This window comes from Bactrocera latifrons, unplaced genomic scaffold (assembly GCF_001853355.1).
Source record: "Bactrocera latifrons isolate USDA-ARS-PBARC rearing strain unplaced genomic scaffold, ASM185335v1 scaffold_13, whole genome shotgun sequence".
NCBI classification, from domain to species: Eukaryota; Metazoa; Arthropoda; class Insecta; order Diptera; family Tephritidae; genus Bactrocera; species Bactrocera latifrons.
Genome location: NW_017534741.1, coordinates 706,990 through 726,993, shown reverse-complemented (window position 1 = coordinate 726,993; position 20,004 = coordinate 706,990). Strand labels below are relative to the sequence as shown.

The 20,004-nt window shown below is 36.4% G+C and overlaps 1 protein-coding gene across 1 annotated transcript in view; it reads left to right on the top strand.

The window, feature by feature from the left end:
* LOC108979014 (tyrosine-protein kinase receptor torso) overlaps positions 1-20,004 on the top strand; it is a 124,357-nt gene that overhangs the window by 85,281 nt on the left and 19,072 nt on the right. Inside the window, exons 10-12 of the mRNA XM_018949576.1 lie at positions 848-1,109; positions 1,294-1,465; positions 8,015-9,041. Coding sequence (XP_018805121.1) covers positions 848-1,109; positions 1,294-1,465; positions 8,015-9,041 — 1,461 coding nt within the window. The remainder of the gene's footprint in view (positions 1-847; positions 1,110-1,293; positions 1,466-8,014; positions 9,042-20,004) is intronic.

Here is a 20,004-nt window from a genome sequence, read left to right as displayed (position 1 = left end):
ATGAGAACACACCACTGTTCTCATACTTTATGCTCTTTTGGCGCGAAGATGCAGCGTCATTCTTTCGAGGCTTCCTACACCTGCACAACAGGTGATTAAGGTCACTGTGCGTCTATTGTATTTTAATGATATTCAATTTTGTAGTTGCTTTTTGTACGCGCCGGTACTTGCCTGCGGGGAAACACTGGAAATGCCCTTCAACGCAACAGGCATTACCAAATGATTGAGCTTAATAACATTTGGCAATTAATTAGCCACAATGACGCACAGACACGTGCGCGGAGACTTGTAGAGTGGTACCTACTACTTCATTAGCCTGAAATACGAAACGAATAAGTGGACGTGCCCCTTCTTCATATAACAAGCAATTTGCCTCAAGTGCCGCATAATCTCAAGTTTTAATTTAAATTTTAAGAGGCCTACCGACACATACGAGCGCTATACTCACACAAGCAATTCGTCATCTAAAATGCAAAATAACGTAACATCACTTTATGCCAATAAGTTATAAGTTTACAGGCAAAGTAGAAACGATATAATGAAACAACTCATATTGAAAAAAATTTTAGTTTTGATTATAAAATGGTTATACATTGGTTACATTTGACAGTGGAAATTTTATGCCACATATGCTTGTATGTAATATGATGTACTGAATCGCAAACAATAAAAAACAGCTCAATTTAGACTTTTTTGACAAACGTTGTTTCGAATTTTAGGTGACGATGTACAGGATAATGCTTTGAAATTTAAATGAAAATATTTTTCTTAATAATAGTGGTTTTGCGGTGCTTGCATCGAGTTATTTACATGCGTGTGTGTGTGCTTCATTCTTCACTTTTTTCAGGACCTTGAAAATAAAGCCCCTATCGATCCAAAGGGGACATTTGACTTTCCAGCGAAAACCTTGCTCACCTCACCAGAAGACCTGACGCAGTTTCAATTGGATCTTGAGGAGAAAATATTATTCAACGATGCCATGGAAATCGACCGCAACGATATTACGTTGCACGAAATTCTGGGTGAGGGCGCGTTTGGCTTGGTGCGTCGTGGCATATACATCGATGGCAAGTCGGGCGTGCGCGAAGTGGCTGTCAAAATGTTGAAAGGTATGACGTTAGACATTTCGACACCTACCAACTAGTGGTGTCATATTCACTTACAAAGTTTTTGGCTACTTTCGTGCTGTACGCTACTTTGCACTAGAACCGTTATAATATCATACACAAATATATGCATAAGTATGTCACCACGAGTATTAATTAAAAAACTTCTGCTATTAATTGCGAATAGATCGTCCTTCGGCCGATGATGTGCGTGCTTTCCGGCGTGAAATCGAAGTAATGAAATCGGTGGAGCGGCATCCGAACATTGTTGGCATCATCGGACATTGCACAAAGCGTTACAATGAAATGCTTCTACTGACGGAATACTGCAGTTTCGGCAATTTGCTGGATTTTTTAAGGTAATTTATTATGGAATTTTTATATGTGAATGGCAGTCGTTGTTTGATGCTACTAATTTTATTGAGATTTTTATTATATATTTTTGAACTGTATGAAAGTGAATGCAACTTTTATTTAATTGTGATATTTTATATTTCCCAATAAAATCTTTTTATAGAACTGCACAAGCAAACTGTATGAAATCAGAAAAAATATTGCCCTTTGCAGAAAACACATTCACTTTATATATATATATATAGTATATTATATAATTGTAAATAAAGTGCAACACTTCATTGCAAATGTCATTTATGGAACTTAAAGCACATCATAGAGGGAACACAACACAGCTTTTGTTGCTCTGGTCCACAAACAGTGGGATAGGCGGACAGACAGACATTCCTAAATCGACTCAGGTTGACTACTGCTCATTTATGTATGTATAATATATATTTGATTAGATCCTAAAGATTTTCTTCACGGTGTTACAAATTTCGTGTCAAATTTAATATACTCTGTTCGGTGTTTCAATCGCGGGGATATCTAGACTTGTAGTTAAAAAAAATTTCTGTTTTATTCAATGAATTCTTTGGATTTCAAAAGTCATTGGCATGTCTTCTAAAGTAATGTTGTAAATACCCAGTAATCGGTACTTTATACTGATTTTAGTGAATGGGAGTGTGAGACATCGACGAAAAGTTATTTTCTCAAATTAAAATACAGATTTGAACAAGTTATGTTATGTTGTTAAAAAATAAACGTGAGCGACTCTTTCAAAATCCTTGACAGGCTCATGAATAGTAAGCACAATTATATTCAAAAATATTAAAACTATAGCAAAACGAACGGTATAGGTCGGTGTAATTTTACTTAATTGAAATAAAAACACACAACGTTCTTATGGTATATTTAACATGGAATTTTTTTTACCTTTTGTAATAACTTTTTCTACGAAGAAAGTAAACCTACAACTTTGAAATAATGATAGAATATAGGAGAAAGTATCGACACGAAAAATTTGTCATATTGTGGCATACTTCCACGGCATTATTCGTGCAAAGTTTTATCTAGTTATAACGTGTGATCCATGCAGAGGTACTTTTTATAATGGCCTTTTTTTGACAGAGTCCTGCTAAGCTTTCATACTATTTTTGTTCATTATTGTTTGGCATTACAGGTTTAGGAATCGTTGAACTTTATTACGAAAACTCAGGTTCTGTAAAAAATGTGTTTCGCGCGTTAGATTCAACTTATAGCAGAAACAGTCAAAAACGCAGAATCGTGGGTTGTGTCAGCAGATGTAAGTGCCCAGTGAAAAACGCTACTCCCTTCTCTCTTTGACGTCGGATGACGTGAGAATCTACAGCATTTTSGTTTTTGCCGTCTAAACGTGTCAGCTGATTGCTCTCACAACCCAGGGTTGCCAATATCTATATACTGTAGTAATTATCAACTTTTATAATTCAATCTGTTCAATATGTTTGAAATTTTCTTAAAATAACTCAAAATTGGAGTCGAATGCTATTATTTATAAATATATAAACTATTTTTAATAGTTTGTTTTCAGTTTTGATATTTTATATTATAAAAAATTGTAATTGAAAACATAGAAGTGTACAAAACTATATATACGTATTGAGCAATGGTAACATTGTGCAAATGAAAACAAACAAAGATGGCTGAATTCTGCGTTTTTGCCACGTTTTTCACTGGGCACACATTTTGCCAGTTGATGGCTGAAATTGAAGCTCGTGATTTCGGCGATATTTTTTTTCAACAAGACGGCACCACTTATGACATAAGACTGAGAAAACACGTCGATAATTTGACTTTTTGTGCCAATCGATTGTTCACCAAGAGTGTGTGATATCACTCCGTTAGCCTTCTGCCTGTTTGGATTTGTAAAGTATAAAGCGTAAACACGTGTATCATTCGCCAGTCGAAATGAGTGAAAGGATCATCGAAAATTCTATTGAACTGATGTACCATCTGAGACGTAGTCGCGGCCAACATTTGAAAGCGATAATATTGAAAAAAGAAATGATATTATTTCAAATCATAATAAACATTCCTTATTAAAGTTACTTTTTTTATCCAAAACTGTTATAAGTATATAATTGTATCAGCAAATATTTCTTTTGACCATTCTCGTGTAACTTGTTCTATTCTTTTCTGATTTGTATAGAGCTTCAATTAGAAAAGAAAATTATACCCGAATTGTATATAGAGTAAAGACGAGAGTTACTCGTTTTAAAACTGATATTACATTTAAATTATTATTGACCATATCACTTGCCCTATGATTTTAGAAATTATTAATAAATTATATTATTGGCTCGGGTGTTCTAATTTACAATAATAGTAGACATACTTGGCTTGAGCACCTTTTGTGGTGACTCTTGCGATTCGTAGATGGAAATTCGGTCAATGAGATTCTTTTTCTTGCTTGAAAATCGTCAGGAAAGTGTTAGAGAGATGTCAAGAGATCGAGACATTCCTCGCGAGTCCGTTCAAATGATTTTGCTGGATGTTTCGTCCCAATAAAGCTGATTTTTTTTCAAAAAGAGTACCGTAAAAAGGTATTTTTGGAAATGCTTAATAGAGAGGATCGTCCGCTCCCACCTTCATGGATTTTACACGATGATAATCCACCATCGCATCGAGCTATAATTGTGACAGAATTTAAAGCTAAAAAAATATTGATTAACCACCGTAGATTTGGCTCCGTGTGATTTTTTCTCGTACTCAAACTGAAATTGCCGCTCCGTGGAAGCCAGCCGTTTGCAGTCGATCATATTTACGTTGTATTTACAATTTCCGGGTACTCTTTGTCACAATGTATGATGTAAGCTAGTGGAATGCCATAGTTATAGACGGTCTTTATCTGGAAGCAATCTTAACAAAACACAACTTAACCTTTTGTGAATGATTTTTATTCCAGTGTTAACCCAGTATGTTTAAATAGCTTGGCATCAAACTATATGTAATCGAAGTATTAGTATTGCCTGTTTGTTTAACATAATAATGTTGACGATTACATAACATCATGCATTCTGATTTTGCCTTTATAATTTTGATAAACGTATGCATATATATGTACATATGTACACATTTAACGAACGCCTAATTACAAAGCTTATTATTTGCATACACATATGTATATATATATGTGATATGTATGTTTGCAAAAACCTTTATGTGTTGGCCAATAGAGTACAGGCACAATGGATTTAATTCCCCAATTAGTATATTTATTGTTTACTTTTATGCAGTGGTCTTATGCAGGCGATTATGCAAATGCGTGTCTTGTGGTCTTGTGATAATAGCAAAACTAAGTTGAGACTTCTGCAACCCAGTTAGCATGAAAATAAAAGTTTAGGTTTGCATTTCTTTATCCCTTACAGCTTTCTCTGTAGATGAAAGCAATCGATAGATTGAAGTGAAAAATTTCAATCCTGGTCAATATGGTTTCCACAAAAATTATAACAACAATTCGGATATAATTTTTATGTTGTTCATGGTGCCATTTACAGGGCGTGACAAAGACCTGTTTGAGTTGAAATACCATATCTCGGGATCTGCTGGACCGATTTCAACCAAATTTGTTGCGTTCACGCCTACTTCGCATGTAACACAATTTAAAATTTCATCTGATTCTTTCATTTTCCAGTGCACAAATCAAAATCAAGTCAATATAACGAAATACAACTTTGAGCGTACAAAGCTTTTAAGGTTTGTCACTTTAGGACCAGGCAAAACCTTTCAAGCCTCGAGATGCCGAATATGTGGACTCCAGAGACTATAGTTGACCTTTGACAGAAAAGATTGGTCAATATGTGAAATATATAATTGAATTGAGAGAAAATTATTTCCTGATAATATCATTTCTGTGGGTCAAAAATGAGTTGAAACGGATCAGGGAGTATTGAGAGTTTATATAATTATTTTAGAATTTCCGGGTGTCTTTATACCGCATATATCGGCCGGTATGTGAGCAATCTCAATGAAATTACAGAACATTATGTTTTACTCATAACAGTGTACTCGTATATTTGTGTAAAATAGATAAAATTGGTCGAAAGCTTCCCCTGACCCCATATAACTAATATCAGAATTTCCGAACAACCGAAAGCTTGGGGGCAATTTTTTAGCCTGTGCCCTTTTAATCGCAAGTACTTTTAGTAAAAAAATAGATAAAATAGGGTCAATACATTCTCCTATATGTCTAACTTTCGTCAAAATTAACGGAACGTATAATGTAATATACGAAATTGATCTACGAATTATCTAAATTCCCATATAGTCCTCCAAATAATTATTCTCAATACTCTACAAACCTAATGCCAAATATGTAGGTCAGTGTATGAATTATACATACATATATAAAATTGCTTGGACTCCGATCTTTCACAAAGCAATCATCGGGCATGCTTACGTCCGACCATATTCTATAAAGAAGCTGATGCATGTTCCTTACCAGTTCCACGTCGCCACATTAGAACAGCTCGACCGAAAATCCATCGGTCCCCGCCGCTTTGTTGTTCTTCAGGCGGGTAATTGATATCCGAACTTCTTCATGGTCGGGCAATGGAACGCCTGCTCCATCGTCATCGATTGGTTAATCGGATTCGCCATCTCTTGATGTTATGCTTTCACTGACAGCCAGCAGGCTGGAGAAGTGTTCTCTCTATAATTTCGATTTGCTCTAGGCAGCCGTCACTAGATTATCTCTGGAAGCTCCACAAGTGTGTGCCCCGGTCTTGAAACCTTTTGCATTACCCGTGCCGTAAAGCTTGTCAAACTCAATACTTTACACTTTACTAAAATTTTATTCAATAATTCAACTCCATTTAAACGTCATCGAAGATCAGTTTGTGGATTATTTAATTTTGCTGTTCGCATGACGCTGCTTTATACGACCATTCCGTACTCTATCCGTGCTCATATAGCCCTTATGAATTGCAGAACTCATGAAAGGACGCTTCATCTAACTAAAATGGCACCATTTGTGGCTTATGCCCACAATTTCAATGGATCAGTCCCGGACAAAACACGTATATCGTAAGAACTTGCAGCCAATTCAAGAAGTTCATTGATCCAATTCCTAAACTTAAAGTTGCATATTCTTAAAGAGAATCAGATAAATCCGGTGGAGAAGAAGAGTATGCCTAGAAGACTGCGCCTACTAAATTATTCATATACTTAACCGACGAAGTATAATAGTGTTGTTCACCTGACTGTTGTACGTATCATTTAAAACTATGCGAGATAGATATAGTGTTATGTACAAGAAGGTGTGTTTCAAAGTAAACAGGACTTTTTAAATCTAACGCCAGTTGGTGGCGCTATTTATATGTCGACTGGTGCGTTAGAATCTGCTACTTTTATCGATTGTCCATTGACATTACATTGATTGGAAGTGCAGTTATTGAGTTTTAAGTGTCAGTATATTTGTGTTATCGATGCGAAAATGAGTTTTGAGCAAAGCCAACATTAAATTTTGTTTTAGAATTGGTAAAACTTTTACCGAAACGTTTCAATTTATTAAAACAATTTTATGGCGACACGAGTGATTTCAACGTTTTCAAAGTTGTGCGGACATAAGTGACTATAAACATGTGGGCCAATCGAAACTGTGCGTGAATTCATCAAAAATCAATCATCAGCAGAAAACATCATTGAAATTCATAGAAATGGAATTGATCTCCAAAACATTGATTTATCACATTCTGACCGAACATTTGGGCTCATGAAAGGTGTGTGCACGGTTTGCTCCGCACAAATTGACTGACGACCAAAAATTGCTCAGAATCCAACATTCGAAGGACATCATTGTGAGCGATTATTTGACCAAAGATCACATTTTAACCATTAACCACTTCCCTAGTTGCCCCGCCCTCTAGTAAATTTATATCTTCTACGTATACCACTAAAGCTACAAAAACCAAATTCCCCCAGCGCAAATATAAGAACTCTTACCGAGAGTGTGAAAATGGATGAAATCGAAAGACAACCCTGCTCACTCCCTATATAACGGTACTGTTAAAAACTACATAAAGCGCTATAAATCAGCTTGTACCGCAGCTAGGGAAGGACGTGGCCCAATTTCTGACTGACATTTTGAAAACTGAGAATCTAGTTCGCATACATACGGACGGAGTCAACTCATCTTATCACCCTGATCATTTCTATATATTTAATAGGGTTTCCGAGGTTCCCAGACTTTTTGACGGTTACAGACATCTTGGCAAAAAAAGCAATCAAATCAGTACCAAGGCTTCAATTTCCCTGTCGATTTTAAATAACTTTTATTTTTGATACGAAAAATTACCAATAAGCTTAGCGAAAAAGTGATGAAATTCATTCAAATAGGCGAATTCCCACATGAAGTTAGAAAAATGTCGAATTTTCGTTTTGACCAGGCACTAGTTTGCACGTGCCGTCGGTCGGTATGCCAATATTTACTATTTTCGTTGCACATACATTTGCACACACTGTACACATGGATTTTTTTGGAATTAATATTGTTTCATTCGCCCGCATCATGTGTGGCCCATTTATCGTTGCAGAGATGAATGGAAATATTTGTACGACTTGAATGTAAAATGTAGCAGTGCCTCAATAAATCGGATGTGCAGCAGATTGGGTCGAAACGGCGTCAAAAAACACCAGAGGCGTGGGCGCCGCAGCGTTTCGCAAACGCAACGACGCAATCGTAGCGATAGCAACAGCAACAGTCAACGCACCTCCATTGACCGTAGCTACACCAGCAGAAGCGGCGGTTGTGGCACCGAGGAGGGTAGTGGTGGTGGCGGTGTTGCTAAGGTTTTCAGCATTGACAGCAACATCATTGAGCGACTCAAGTTCAAATATAAAAATCTAAACGCGCTGCAGCAGCGAAATAGTCTTACAACAGCAACAACAACAACTCTCTATCGGCCCACATATGATATATCCGCGGCGACTACGGTAACATCGATCGCCACCATAAATGATGGCACGCCGCCGCCGCCACCCACGCCGCTGATGTCGCCGCACTCCCTTGCCGCAGACAACAAATCGTACGGATATGAGGAAATCTGTTGCAACTCATGCAAGAGTAACAAGTGTGTAAAAAACACGAAAGTGCTTAACGGTACCAATGTGTGTAGTGAGGCGGCAATGCAACAGTTTGACAACGAGCACGCAGAGCAGCAGCAAAAAGAGGGTCACTACACGCATGCGAGAAATTGTGAATGCCAGCAAAATTTATTGAATGAGGGTCACGCAAAAGCGCAACAACAGCAAGCTGTTAACGACAGTGCGCGAAAATCGTCCGGTGCGGTGGAAAATAAATCATATTTTCGGTTTCTACCTGAAATCGTGAGTGAGGCGGCACTGCGCCAACGTCAGTGGCAAAGGCGTCAAGCACGTGCTGCAGCACGCAACAGGGCGCTGGCTTTGTCACCTACCGAAAACAGCACAACTACTACAGTCACCAGCGCTGCTACTACCACTGACAATTTCGACCATGACGGCTTAAGCGGAACTGTACGCCGTCAGCCTCTAAGCACCGCCGATCTCCTGGATATTGCGCGACAGGTTGCGGTTGGCATGGTGAGTACCACAACGAGAGATTAACATGTGATGTTATTATTTCCGTTATCTACACTTTTACCCATTAGTTGGAGTGTCAATTGACACTCAAAATTGTGCTCGGCGTTAGTTGGGCGCTCTTAATTGGTAAGTAGACTTTATCGGTTGTGAATATTACAGGTACTGGTATTTATCGTGATTGTGGCCTATTTGTGAGTCAATAGTTCAGTTGGCTCTCTGCAATAACAACAGTATTTGAAAGTTTCTCAAAGAAAATCCTAGACCTTATATACTACTATGAGCGAAAATAGTAAGACTTTGTTCATAATTTATTTGGCAAAATTCATGTCGTCACCCTCAAAGTGCCAACATTTTTTCAAATACTCCAGTTCTTAAAGTCAATTTCTAGTAAAGCAATCAATGCTTGTAGTGATTCACGTTTAATGTCTTTAAAACGGTTTCCCCGGAGCGATCGTCGCAGAATACGACGTTTCATTATTGTGATGCAAAAACCTAGAGTTGTCGGCCCATAGTTGTGGCCTATTTTTAGGAATAGCTTCGCACAAACGACGCATAACACTCAAATCGTATTCCTTGTTGAGAGTTTGGCCGATTGGAAGGAATTCGAAGTGCACTACACCTCGATAATCGAAGGAAACTGTCAACATAATCTGTATTTTTGACCTGCCTCGACGTGGTTTTTTCGGCGTTGGCTCACCTTTGCTACGATATTCGGTCGACTGATCGTCTGCCGGGTCGTAAGCATAGATCCGAGACTAATCGCCAGTAATAGTCCGTTTCATGCCATTCAAGTTGTCGGAAAGAATTGTTTCACAGATGCTAATGCGAAGCGGTTTTTCGAAAAAATTAGTGATTTTGGAACAAATCGTGCTTTCACTTTTCTTATGGTTTTCACTGACCTTTCCGATATTCTAACGATGCCAGTAAGATCTCTGACTGTTCGTCATGTTCAACATCATTTGATGTTGATGGCCGTCCTGGAAGTGGTTAGTTGTTAACCCGTTCTCGACCCTCTTTGAATTTTGAATCTTGTACCAATCAAAAACACTTGCTCGCGAAAGTTTAAGTTAAAAAGTCTTACTAGGTTTTACGGACAGTAGTGTGCATATATATTCATGATAATGGCTGAGGTATATTCGTTCGTTCGCCAGTCCAGATGCAGGCTATAGATATACATACGAACAGGCAAGTAGCCTAAGTATATATTCTACATAATTCTATATTTTCAAACTATGTAGTTATGAATTTCCAAATTGCTGCAAAAGCAATAGATTTTATGATTAAGTAATAACATTTAGCAGCCTCTCTTTATAATTAAAAGTAAGCTAAGTTATTTTTCGAAATTGTAAAATCGATTGAAATTTGTGCCAATAGTATGTTATGGTAAGTGTTGAGGGAAGTATCACAAATTTTTACTACTAAAAGACATGGTGCTAATAGAATAATTCTCGTTAATTTTATTGAGATATCTTGAGCTACTACCGATATATAGTATACGATAGAAAGAAAATCAAAGCGATGAAACTCAATTTTGGGTATACCTTGAAAAAATCAACCGTAGGAAGGAAAATCGTTATATATCATCATATACCTAAATTTAGACCACAATTTCACAACTCAAAGACGAAAATCACTTCCTCTACTTCTTGCCTGGCGTAGACACCGCTTTCCGGTTACAGCTGACACAGCGCGCCAGTTAGAGCTACCAAATGCAGCCAGGTGCTTCTTTACCTGATCTCTCCAATGGAGTGCAGAAATTCCTCTGCTTCCCCCGGCGAGTACTGTATCAAATACTTTCAGAGTTGGAGTATTTTAATCCATGTGGACGACATGACCTAACCAGCGCAGCTACTGTCTCTTGATTCGCTGAACTATCAACATCGCCGTACAGCACGTACAGCTCATCGTTCCTTCGAATGCGATATAAATACACCATTACCAATGCGCAAAGGAAAACTCGCAACATCAACTCATCACTTATTGTCATCTTTCATGCCTCTGCACCATACAATGGGACGGGAATAATAAGTGACTTATAGAGTTTGGTCTTTGTTCGTCGAGAGTGAACTTTAGTTCTCAATTTCCTACTTGGTCCGAAGTAGCACCTGTTGGCAATAATTATTTTGCGTTGACAGATGAAACTATCTACGAAATGACTACGTTGGGTATAAGCAGGCTAGAGGAAGATTCAGTTTGTTCTTCGGGAAATTTTATTCAGACAAATCAGCCGATGATATATTTACTAATTTTTTACACCTTTATTTAATTTTGCTTATAGCCTATAAGATATTGTACTCGTATATTGCCCAACAGTCTTCAACCAGAAATCCGAAATTATTATAAAAGCTATATAGAAGTAATGTAAGTATCGACCACATTATTAACCTCTAATATGGTCCGATAATTTCACTATATACTGAAGTACCATATATTATATTTGCTAACCGCGTTTTGAAAAAATATGGTACGATGTTGAGCATTTCTAAACGGAAGGACTGTATTGGCGATCGAATTTGAACCCGACTACCAACATTTGCGCGTATTTTAATACAAATCCTTGCCTGGAAAATTGGCTCATGAGCCAATAGAGTTTGCTAGCGTATTCGATAGGATGGGATGCCCTTCAGTGCCTTCCGCGAATGAAAGTTGACATTATTAGAATCGCGTCGTCAAATAAAGAAACTCCAAGTGTCTTAAGTAGTTCAGCTATCAAAAGGCGAAAGCCCGACAAGATGAGTGTAGTAAATGCTTACACGAATCGATTTAATAATTTTCAGAATGTTTACTTTCACTGAATTTCAATGCACCTTCTTTCCATACTATCGAAAGGCAGTGGGGCTTAACAACAAAGATTAAAGCTAAAAAATACTTGGATATCGCGAGCGATAGGAAAACTTGCATATCCAGCTGGAATTAAGTTGTGAAACTTTCCGCATTTTTTAAGTGTTTAGTTGTGATTCATGAAAAATGGCGGATTCAATTGTTAATACCACAATAGTCGGAACTGATTTATGAACGCCGAGTAAGGCTAGGACGAGGTCACATTTCACAAAGTTCGAATCTACAAGAAATTGAACAGCTAGGGTGGTAAACTTTTGGAGTTTTATCGAATATATTAAGTTGTTAAATACACTTGTGAACGTAAAGAGCCTTACATTGGCTTAAATGGGGCGATTTGCGGTCAGAAGATGTTTCAAACGCCAAACCAAACAACTAATCTGTTATAAAGTTTTGACATCAAAAATCATAAAGGGTTTGCAATATTCAAATTTGGCAGACTCATATTAATCATTAGCTCTTGTATGGTAAAAATATATCTTCATAAGAAATTCCGGTCTGGTAACTATGTCTAAAACTAAAAGAGGCTGACATGTACGTCAGACAGTGCTCTCTATAACAACTGATTCTTCTCCTTGATAGGCGTGGACACCACTTTCGCGGTTATAGCCGAGTTTCCAACAGCCCACCAGTCGTTCTTCCATTTAGCTGCTTGGCCACAATTGGAGATTCAAAGGGAAGCCAGGTCCTTCTCCACCTGGTCTTTCCAACGGAGTGAAGGTTTTCCTCTTCCTCTGCTTCTCTCTGTTTTCTCATTGTTCCATCGAATGTCATATTCGTCGTAGCCAACGCCCAAATCCTTTTCAGAATCTGTCTCTCAAAATCTCGTAACGTCGTCTCATCAGATGTTGTCATCGTCCATGCCTCTGCACTATATAACAGGACGGGGATGATGAGTGATTTCTGAAATTTAGTTTTTGTTCGTTGAAGGAAATCTTTACTTCTCGATTGCCTACTCAGTCCAAAGTAGCACCTGTAGTCAAGTGTTATTCCGCGTTGGATTTCGAGGCCGAAATTGTTGTTGCTGTTTTTGTCTTCTGAGACTGATTATTACTTTTCATTGGGAGCATTTTTTACATGGGGTTAATAAACTCAACGCACAACACTGGAGCGGGATGGTTTGCGTTCTCACATTAGCTCACCTTCAAAAGGATGTTCTTTGGCGACCCAGAGGATACTTGGTCTAAGACCGGAATTCGTATGCTTCTGGAACCATATGTAAAATATCCTTTCTGGCCACTCCCAAGTCAGTGACAATTAGAAACCTTTCCTCACTTGCGTGAACTTCTGACACATCACTTCATCCTCCTATTAACCTCCGTTAACGTAATTTAGCAGTAAGTATTTTCATTTTCCTTCACCAAAATCTTCAACATTGTAATTAGAAAAAATTCCTTTTTCAATGCGGTATCATTCGGTATTCGGTCAACCTAGTACTCCTGACGAAACGGTGCATGAACACACGCTGATTTGTGTAAACTGAGTAGGAAATGTAAAACTATATTTGCAAAATAAGTATGGATCAGAATCGAAATATGTCTGCATAAACCACACCCATTTACATACTTTCATATATTTACATATATGTATGTATGTGATGTGTCATACTTGCTGCAATGAGCTTTAGAGACAAAAACCTGAGTCATAATACATACTTATGCACAAGCGTATTCAAGCGTGCAAGCTGTGTGGGCACCTATTTGCGGCTTACAAAATATTTTCATATTTCAATCTTATACTCAGTGTTAACAAAAATAAGCAAATACATACTTATATATGCCTCGTTAAACACATGCATAATTAAAGTCGTATTATACCGGATAATTCGAGCAAAATGCAAATCCTTATGTATACATACACATGTACATGCTTATTTACTTACCAACATATATTGAAATGCATTTGGTTAAATTTCACTGCAATTAATCTTATACTCGTATATGATATGTGTGTCTGATGTAGCACTTAAATGTAAGGAATAAGAACACAATTGGTTTTGCAAGTTGAAATTTTCTCATCAGTACGATGAGTGTTATACGTGGGCTGAAAAGTCATTGCGGGCCAGTAGCGAAGACACTTGATGATTTGTTACTACCGACCTTCACGCACCATATAAGTCTAGCAGATCATGAATTTGGCTTCCGGAAAGTGTACAGACAACCACTGACGGTCATTCACACCTTCACAGTGTCCCTCCTAGTAAATGGCATACTTGACATACCACCCATAATGGACAAAGAGTTCAAGTTCTCCCGGGAATCTAAAGTAACTTTTGCGCAACTTCGTCCTGAATATTATAGCAAATTAAAATTAAGTAGGTACTTATCAAAAATTGTCCCCCACATACCAAATGTATATGGTCTGAACCCGCGATGTTTTCGATGGCAACCAACCTTAACCACGCTAGTGATAATTAGATAACGGTTACAAAAACAACCTGGCTTTTCACTATATTTCACTAAACCAAAAGGGGTTACAATAGTAGAAATGAACGCCTACTGTGAAGGCATCGAAATGCTGGCGAACCGGTCTTAACAAATCCATTGCTTTAAATGAAGATTATGTCAAACAATAAATCCACATTTTTAAGTCAAAACAAAGCTCTCTCATGTTGGCTACAGACTTTTCAGTCCATGTGGTGTATATAGTATGTAAGGACATTAATTTACTGAGAGCGTAATAAAATCAAATGAGTTTTTAAGTTTATATGCATAGCTGAAAGCAGTTCCTAAAATATAAAAGTTCACGTAGGCTTCAAGGAAAACAATAAAATTTGTTTGCGTGTAGATATCTACTTATGTATAAAAATCTCAAGAGAGAACGAATTCACGCTCATACCTGCATATAAAAATGCGGGTCCTATTATTTGCCAAACTCTCAACAGAAGATATGATTACATGTGTCTTTGCATGCTTGTAATTTCTTCTTTACTCAACTGTTGTATTTCTTTAATCTCCAACGCCACAGGAATACTCTTCTCGCATTCGCAGAAATATAATTTTTTGTTGCTTAAAGTAAATTTCGATGAGGTGTGGTAAATGTTGTGTGTACATGTGGCATAAGTATGGTATTTTGACGTAATAATATTGTAAAATTTTGAGTCAACTTTAAAATGGCTAATAACTAATTGTTATCTAAAAATAGGCTATCAAATATTACTACATAATCTTAAAAAGCTTAAATACTTTAATAAGCATGTTATACTAAAAGGGGGGTCTTTCATACAAAGCTGTTTTGATCTTTTCATTGGGTGTATTTTTCTTAAGTGGCGGGTTCCAAACCCATAATCCCCAGCGGGAACTGCGTAGAATACTTTCAGAGCTGGAGCTTTCTCATCCATTCGGATGACATGAGCTAGCCAACGAGCCATTGTTCCTTAATTTTTTGAACGTTGCTAATAATTCATACAGCTTATTGTTCCATCGAATGAGATATTCGTCGTTCCCAATGCGCAAAAGACCATAAATCTTCCGCAGAAACTTTTTCTCGAAAATTCGTAACGCCAACTCATCAAGGCCTGGCTATAACCGCGTAAGGGGTGTCTGCGCCAATAAAGAAGGAGATGTCATGCAAAACACAAAGTATAAACTCATTAAAGGTAAACATTGAAGAAAAATTTAGCAAAATGTATAAGATCCTTTGGCTTCAATAGCTTTTGAAGACACCTCAGACTGAATCCAGTAAATTTTAAAAATTCTTGGAAATGTCTCGCCCTAAAGGAAAGTGGCCTCAAAAATTGTTTCCTGTCTGGCTTTATTTCACGAAACTGTAATTTTTGCCAATGATATTTACCCTTTCTAATAAAATTGTAGTTCTTTTTTAGCGTTTAATATCAATTAAAGAACAAACATGTTTACACACAGATTTCGCAAGTCCTACCTACTTATGCTGTCCAAAAATCCTGATGGAGCAATATATCCTTTGCTTTTCGCATAATTTCCGCACCGTTATTTAATGGTACCGAACTGAACTAGGTTCAATAGTCGTAAAACGGTTTCGCCGAAATACGATTGCCGTCTGCAGAGATTCGTTTTCTATACAATACAAAATTCAAGTCTCTATAAAATTAGGGAAATAAAACCATATTACTGACTTTTTTCTTCAAAATACTTAAAAACATTAAAGTAATTAAGTGGAATTAACTTTTCTTAGTAAGAATGTGTCAAAAATAAATCCTGCAATTCGCTTTTCTAGCTCCTTATCGCATACAAGTACCATATAATGATTGTCGTATCACCCAATGTAATACGTAACGCTTTATTTCAATGGATTTCGACGATGTCTTAGATAACCATTTCCTCCATCTCATCGGTCTATTCTAACTTGTATAGATCTATAGCATCCTTCGAAACAATTTGGATGCAATAAATACACTCATATCTACGAGATGGCCATGGTCGTCTGTATAGACGCGAGCTAGGTCCTTAGGTTGATTTGACCACGGATCACTAAAACAAATTAAGCTCTTGTATGGAAATCTATTTTATTTGTGAAGAGTGTTTCACCTTCGGTGCAACCGAAGTCAAACTTTTTTCGATTTCTGGTTTCTGGTTTCAGTTGGATGCATCACTCTCATTGTGTTGCTGTAAAATGTTAAATCACTTCTACCAAATAATGAAAATTACATGAATTGTTGTTGTAATCAAGCGGCTACATCACTCTGTATATGTAGACATATGAACATTAGGATGACTCTTGATTTGCAATGAGCTCAAATTCTTGGTCTCCCCCCGTAGAAATATTCCAAACAACAAAAAATTAATTTATATAAAATTTCATTCCAATCAATTTAGATTTAGAGTGGCTCCCGGCGACCGAGATCTTCAAACATTTTTAATTTCTACTTTATTTAACTTTTAGCCGTCCATACTACGTGTATTGCGACTTCATTAGTACCATTCTATCTAATATCTAAAGTTTCTTATCATTCCAAAATCACTAAAACCTTGTAAATTGGTTAAAATCAAATTGGTAATGAATACGTAATTTGTATGGTAATATTTTTATTAAGATGAATTGCGGTACTTTCCATTGCAATGGAAATCTAATATTGGCAATAACACGCCAAAAAGTAGAACGACTTCCGGTTACTGTTACTTATAAAAACGGTGAAAAAATAATAGGAGCCTCGGAGTTATGTGCTGCAACTGCTTCCGAAATCGCTGATGTTTTGTATGAACTTTTGTTTGAATGGAATTAGAAAGAACGCATTGTAGCCTGTTGCTTTGATACAATATCGGCAAACACGGGCATATAGAGCGGATTTACAACATTGCAAGAAAAAATACTCGAACGAAAACTACTATATTTACCCTGCCGACATCATATGTACGAATTTTTAGTGAGAGCAGTTTTCGAATGTTATACTGGTAAGTCAATGATTTGCTACAAAATGACGATCTTAAAACAATTTTAAATGGCAATGAAGATAGCATTACGCTTTTTTGTAAAGAAGAATTAAAATAAGAAAAAACGTTAACTTCGACTGCACCGAACCTAATATACCTTTCACAAGTGAATTTCTTTTAGTAACTATGTGTTCAGTTTATATGGAAGATATATGCTATAGTAATCCGATCTGAACAATTTTTTCGGAGATTATATTATTACGTTAAGCAGTAATCCAAGTAAAATTTTGTGAAGATATCACGTCAAATGAGGACGTTTTCCATGCAAGCATTCTATGACAGCTATATGTTAACTTATCTGAATAATTTCTTCGGAGATTACATACTTGGCTTATAAAATAATCTATACCATATTTCGTGAAAGTATCACGTCAAATGCAAAAGTTTTCCATACCAACACTAGATTCCGATCATTCAGTTTGTATCGTAGCTATATGCTATAGTTAACCGACCTGAATAATTTCTTCGGAGATTAAATTGTGGCCTTAAAAAATAATCTGCACCAAATTTCGTGAATATTTCTTGTTAAATGTGAAAGTTTTCTATACAAGAAATTTTTCCGATCGTTCAGTTTGTATGGCAGCTATATGTTATAGTGGTCCGATATCGGCAGTTCCGACAAATGAGTAGCTTCTTGAAGAGAAAATGACGTTTGCAAAATTTCAAAACGATATCTTAAAAACTGGAAACTAGTTCGTATATATACAGGCAGACAAACGGACAGACAGACAGATGGACGTGGCTTAACATACTGATCATTTATATAATACGAGTATATAGTATATACTTTATAGGGTCTACAGCCCTTTCTTCTGTGCGTCACAAACTTCGTGATAAACTTAAAATACTCTGTTCAGGGTATTAAAATAAAATAATTAGGGACGGTTACAGAGAATTACTGGAATTGACTACTATATGCTGAGGAACAAGCGATAACATAAAATTTCGTGGACCTGGTCGTATTCATCATGCACGTTGGATGCCTGCTTCGTGAAAATTTTAAGTTAACAGTATACGAATAATATATAATTATTTTATCATTCCCTTTTATGTCAAGTTCTGGTTTAATTCCGTTAATCCAATCCACCTAAAGATCTTCATGATGTAACGTTTATTAAGGGGTTACATGGGTTTACGGGTTTTAAAAAATTGATTTTGTTTATTACCTTATTATGTTCTATAACATTTCTAGAATATTGTCCTAAATTTTCAAGTAGATCGGAGTAATAGTTTCGGAGATACAGCCTTGAGAACTTGTGCCATCAAAGCTAGCTAGGCTGAGCCGTTGAAGTCGATTGGAAAGATAGATTTCTCGTTAACTACTCAAACGATCTACTTGGCACAGGTTTTTGAGATACAATTCTTAAAGACTTGGACGAAGATTTTTTTTTCGAAATTCTTATTTCACTTTTTTCATTCGTCCAGTTCTAAATTAAGGTTTTAAGTAAAACACGTATTTCTTTTCTTGAAAATTTTATTTCCTTTAGGGAAATTCCAAACCCAAAAATTCAGCGACCACGCTAATGTTGACAGTAACGGTATTTTTTTGTAGTTTGTATGTATATACTGCATTAAGAAAAATTATCATGCAAACCCGCTTAAACATCCTAAATAGAATCAAATATTAATTAAGAATACAAGCACTAAATTTTACCCTTATTAACAATAGAAAACTTTCAAAGTCGCTACATGAGATTAAAGCGAGCAACATCTCTAGTTTTCATATAAGCATAACTAATAGTGAATGGTGTTTACAACTTATAATCCGGCGTAATGCAGGTGTTTAAAAATTCAAAAAGTTGCCAAGGACAGCAGAGAAAGGCACACATAGGAATAAAAAATATATGAGTATATAGTATGTAAGTAGATATGTATCTACATATACATATACAGAGTGTAGTAGCTGGCTGTTTACAAAAACAACTCATATCTTGTATTTTTCATTATTTGGTAGAAGTGACTTAGCTTATTACATTAACATATGATGTGATGAATCCAATTGCAAACAAAAAAAATTCAACTTCGGTTACAGCCAAACTATGAAAATCTCCACAAATATCACATATATGATATAAGTATATCAGATTTAACTGCCAGCGGTATTCGTACTTGCCAGAATGTTCGAGCGACGAAGTTTTGTTAACGATCTAATATATAAGCTGCAGCAGACCTAGTTATAGTAAGATTGCCACTGTGATGTGGGCTAATGAGATATAAAGTTGTTAGTTCAGTTAATGAGTTAAGTTGTTGGAATTAGAAATAAAGATTAGCGTATAGCTATTAAAGTGGGACTTTTATTTAACAATCCACTAATCGAGCTCAAGAGTGAGTTCAGTATACGATTTATCGAGAAATACCTTACAATATGTATTAAGTCTGTTTTTCTCAAAACAGCTTCATAGCCAAGTGGCGAGACAAATAACTCGCACATTTTTGATGATCGCCTTTTTGAGAGTACCTTTAAAATTGGATTTTGTACAGAATTGCATAGGGAAATTACGTTTTATTCAACACTTTTTAAAGTCCTATTATTTATTAAAATATTTCTGTTCAAATGTCTATAATTTTTGAATGCATAAATTCAGAAAAAGTCCTTACGTAATTCTTTATGGGTAATTTTATGTAGGTTAATTTTTATACTCTCGCAACAATGTTGCTAAAGAGAGTATTATAGTTTTGTTCACATAACGGTTGTTTGTAAGTCCTAAAACTAAAAG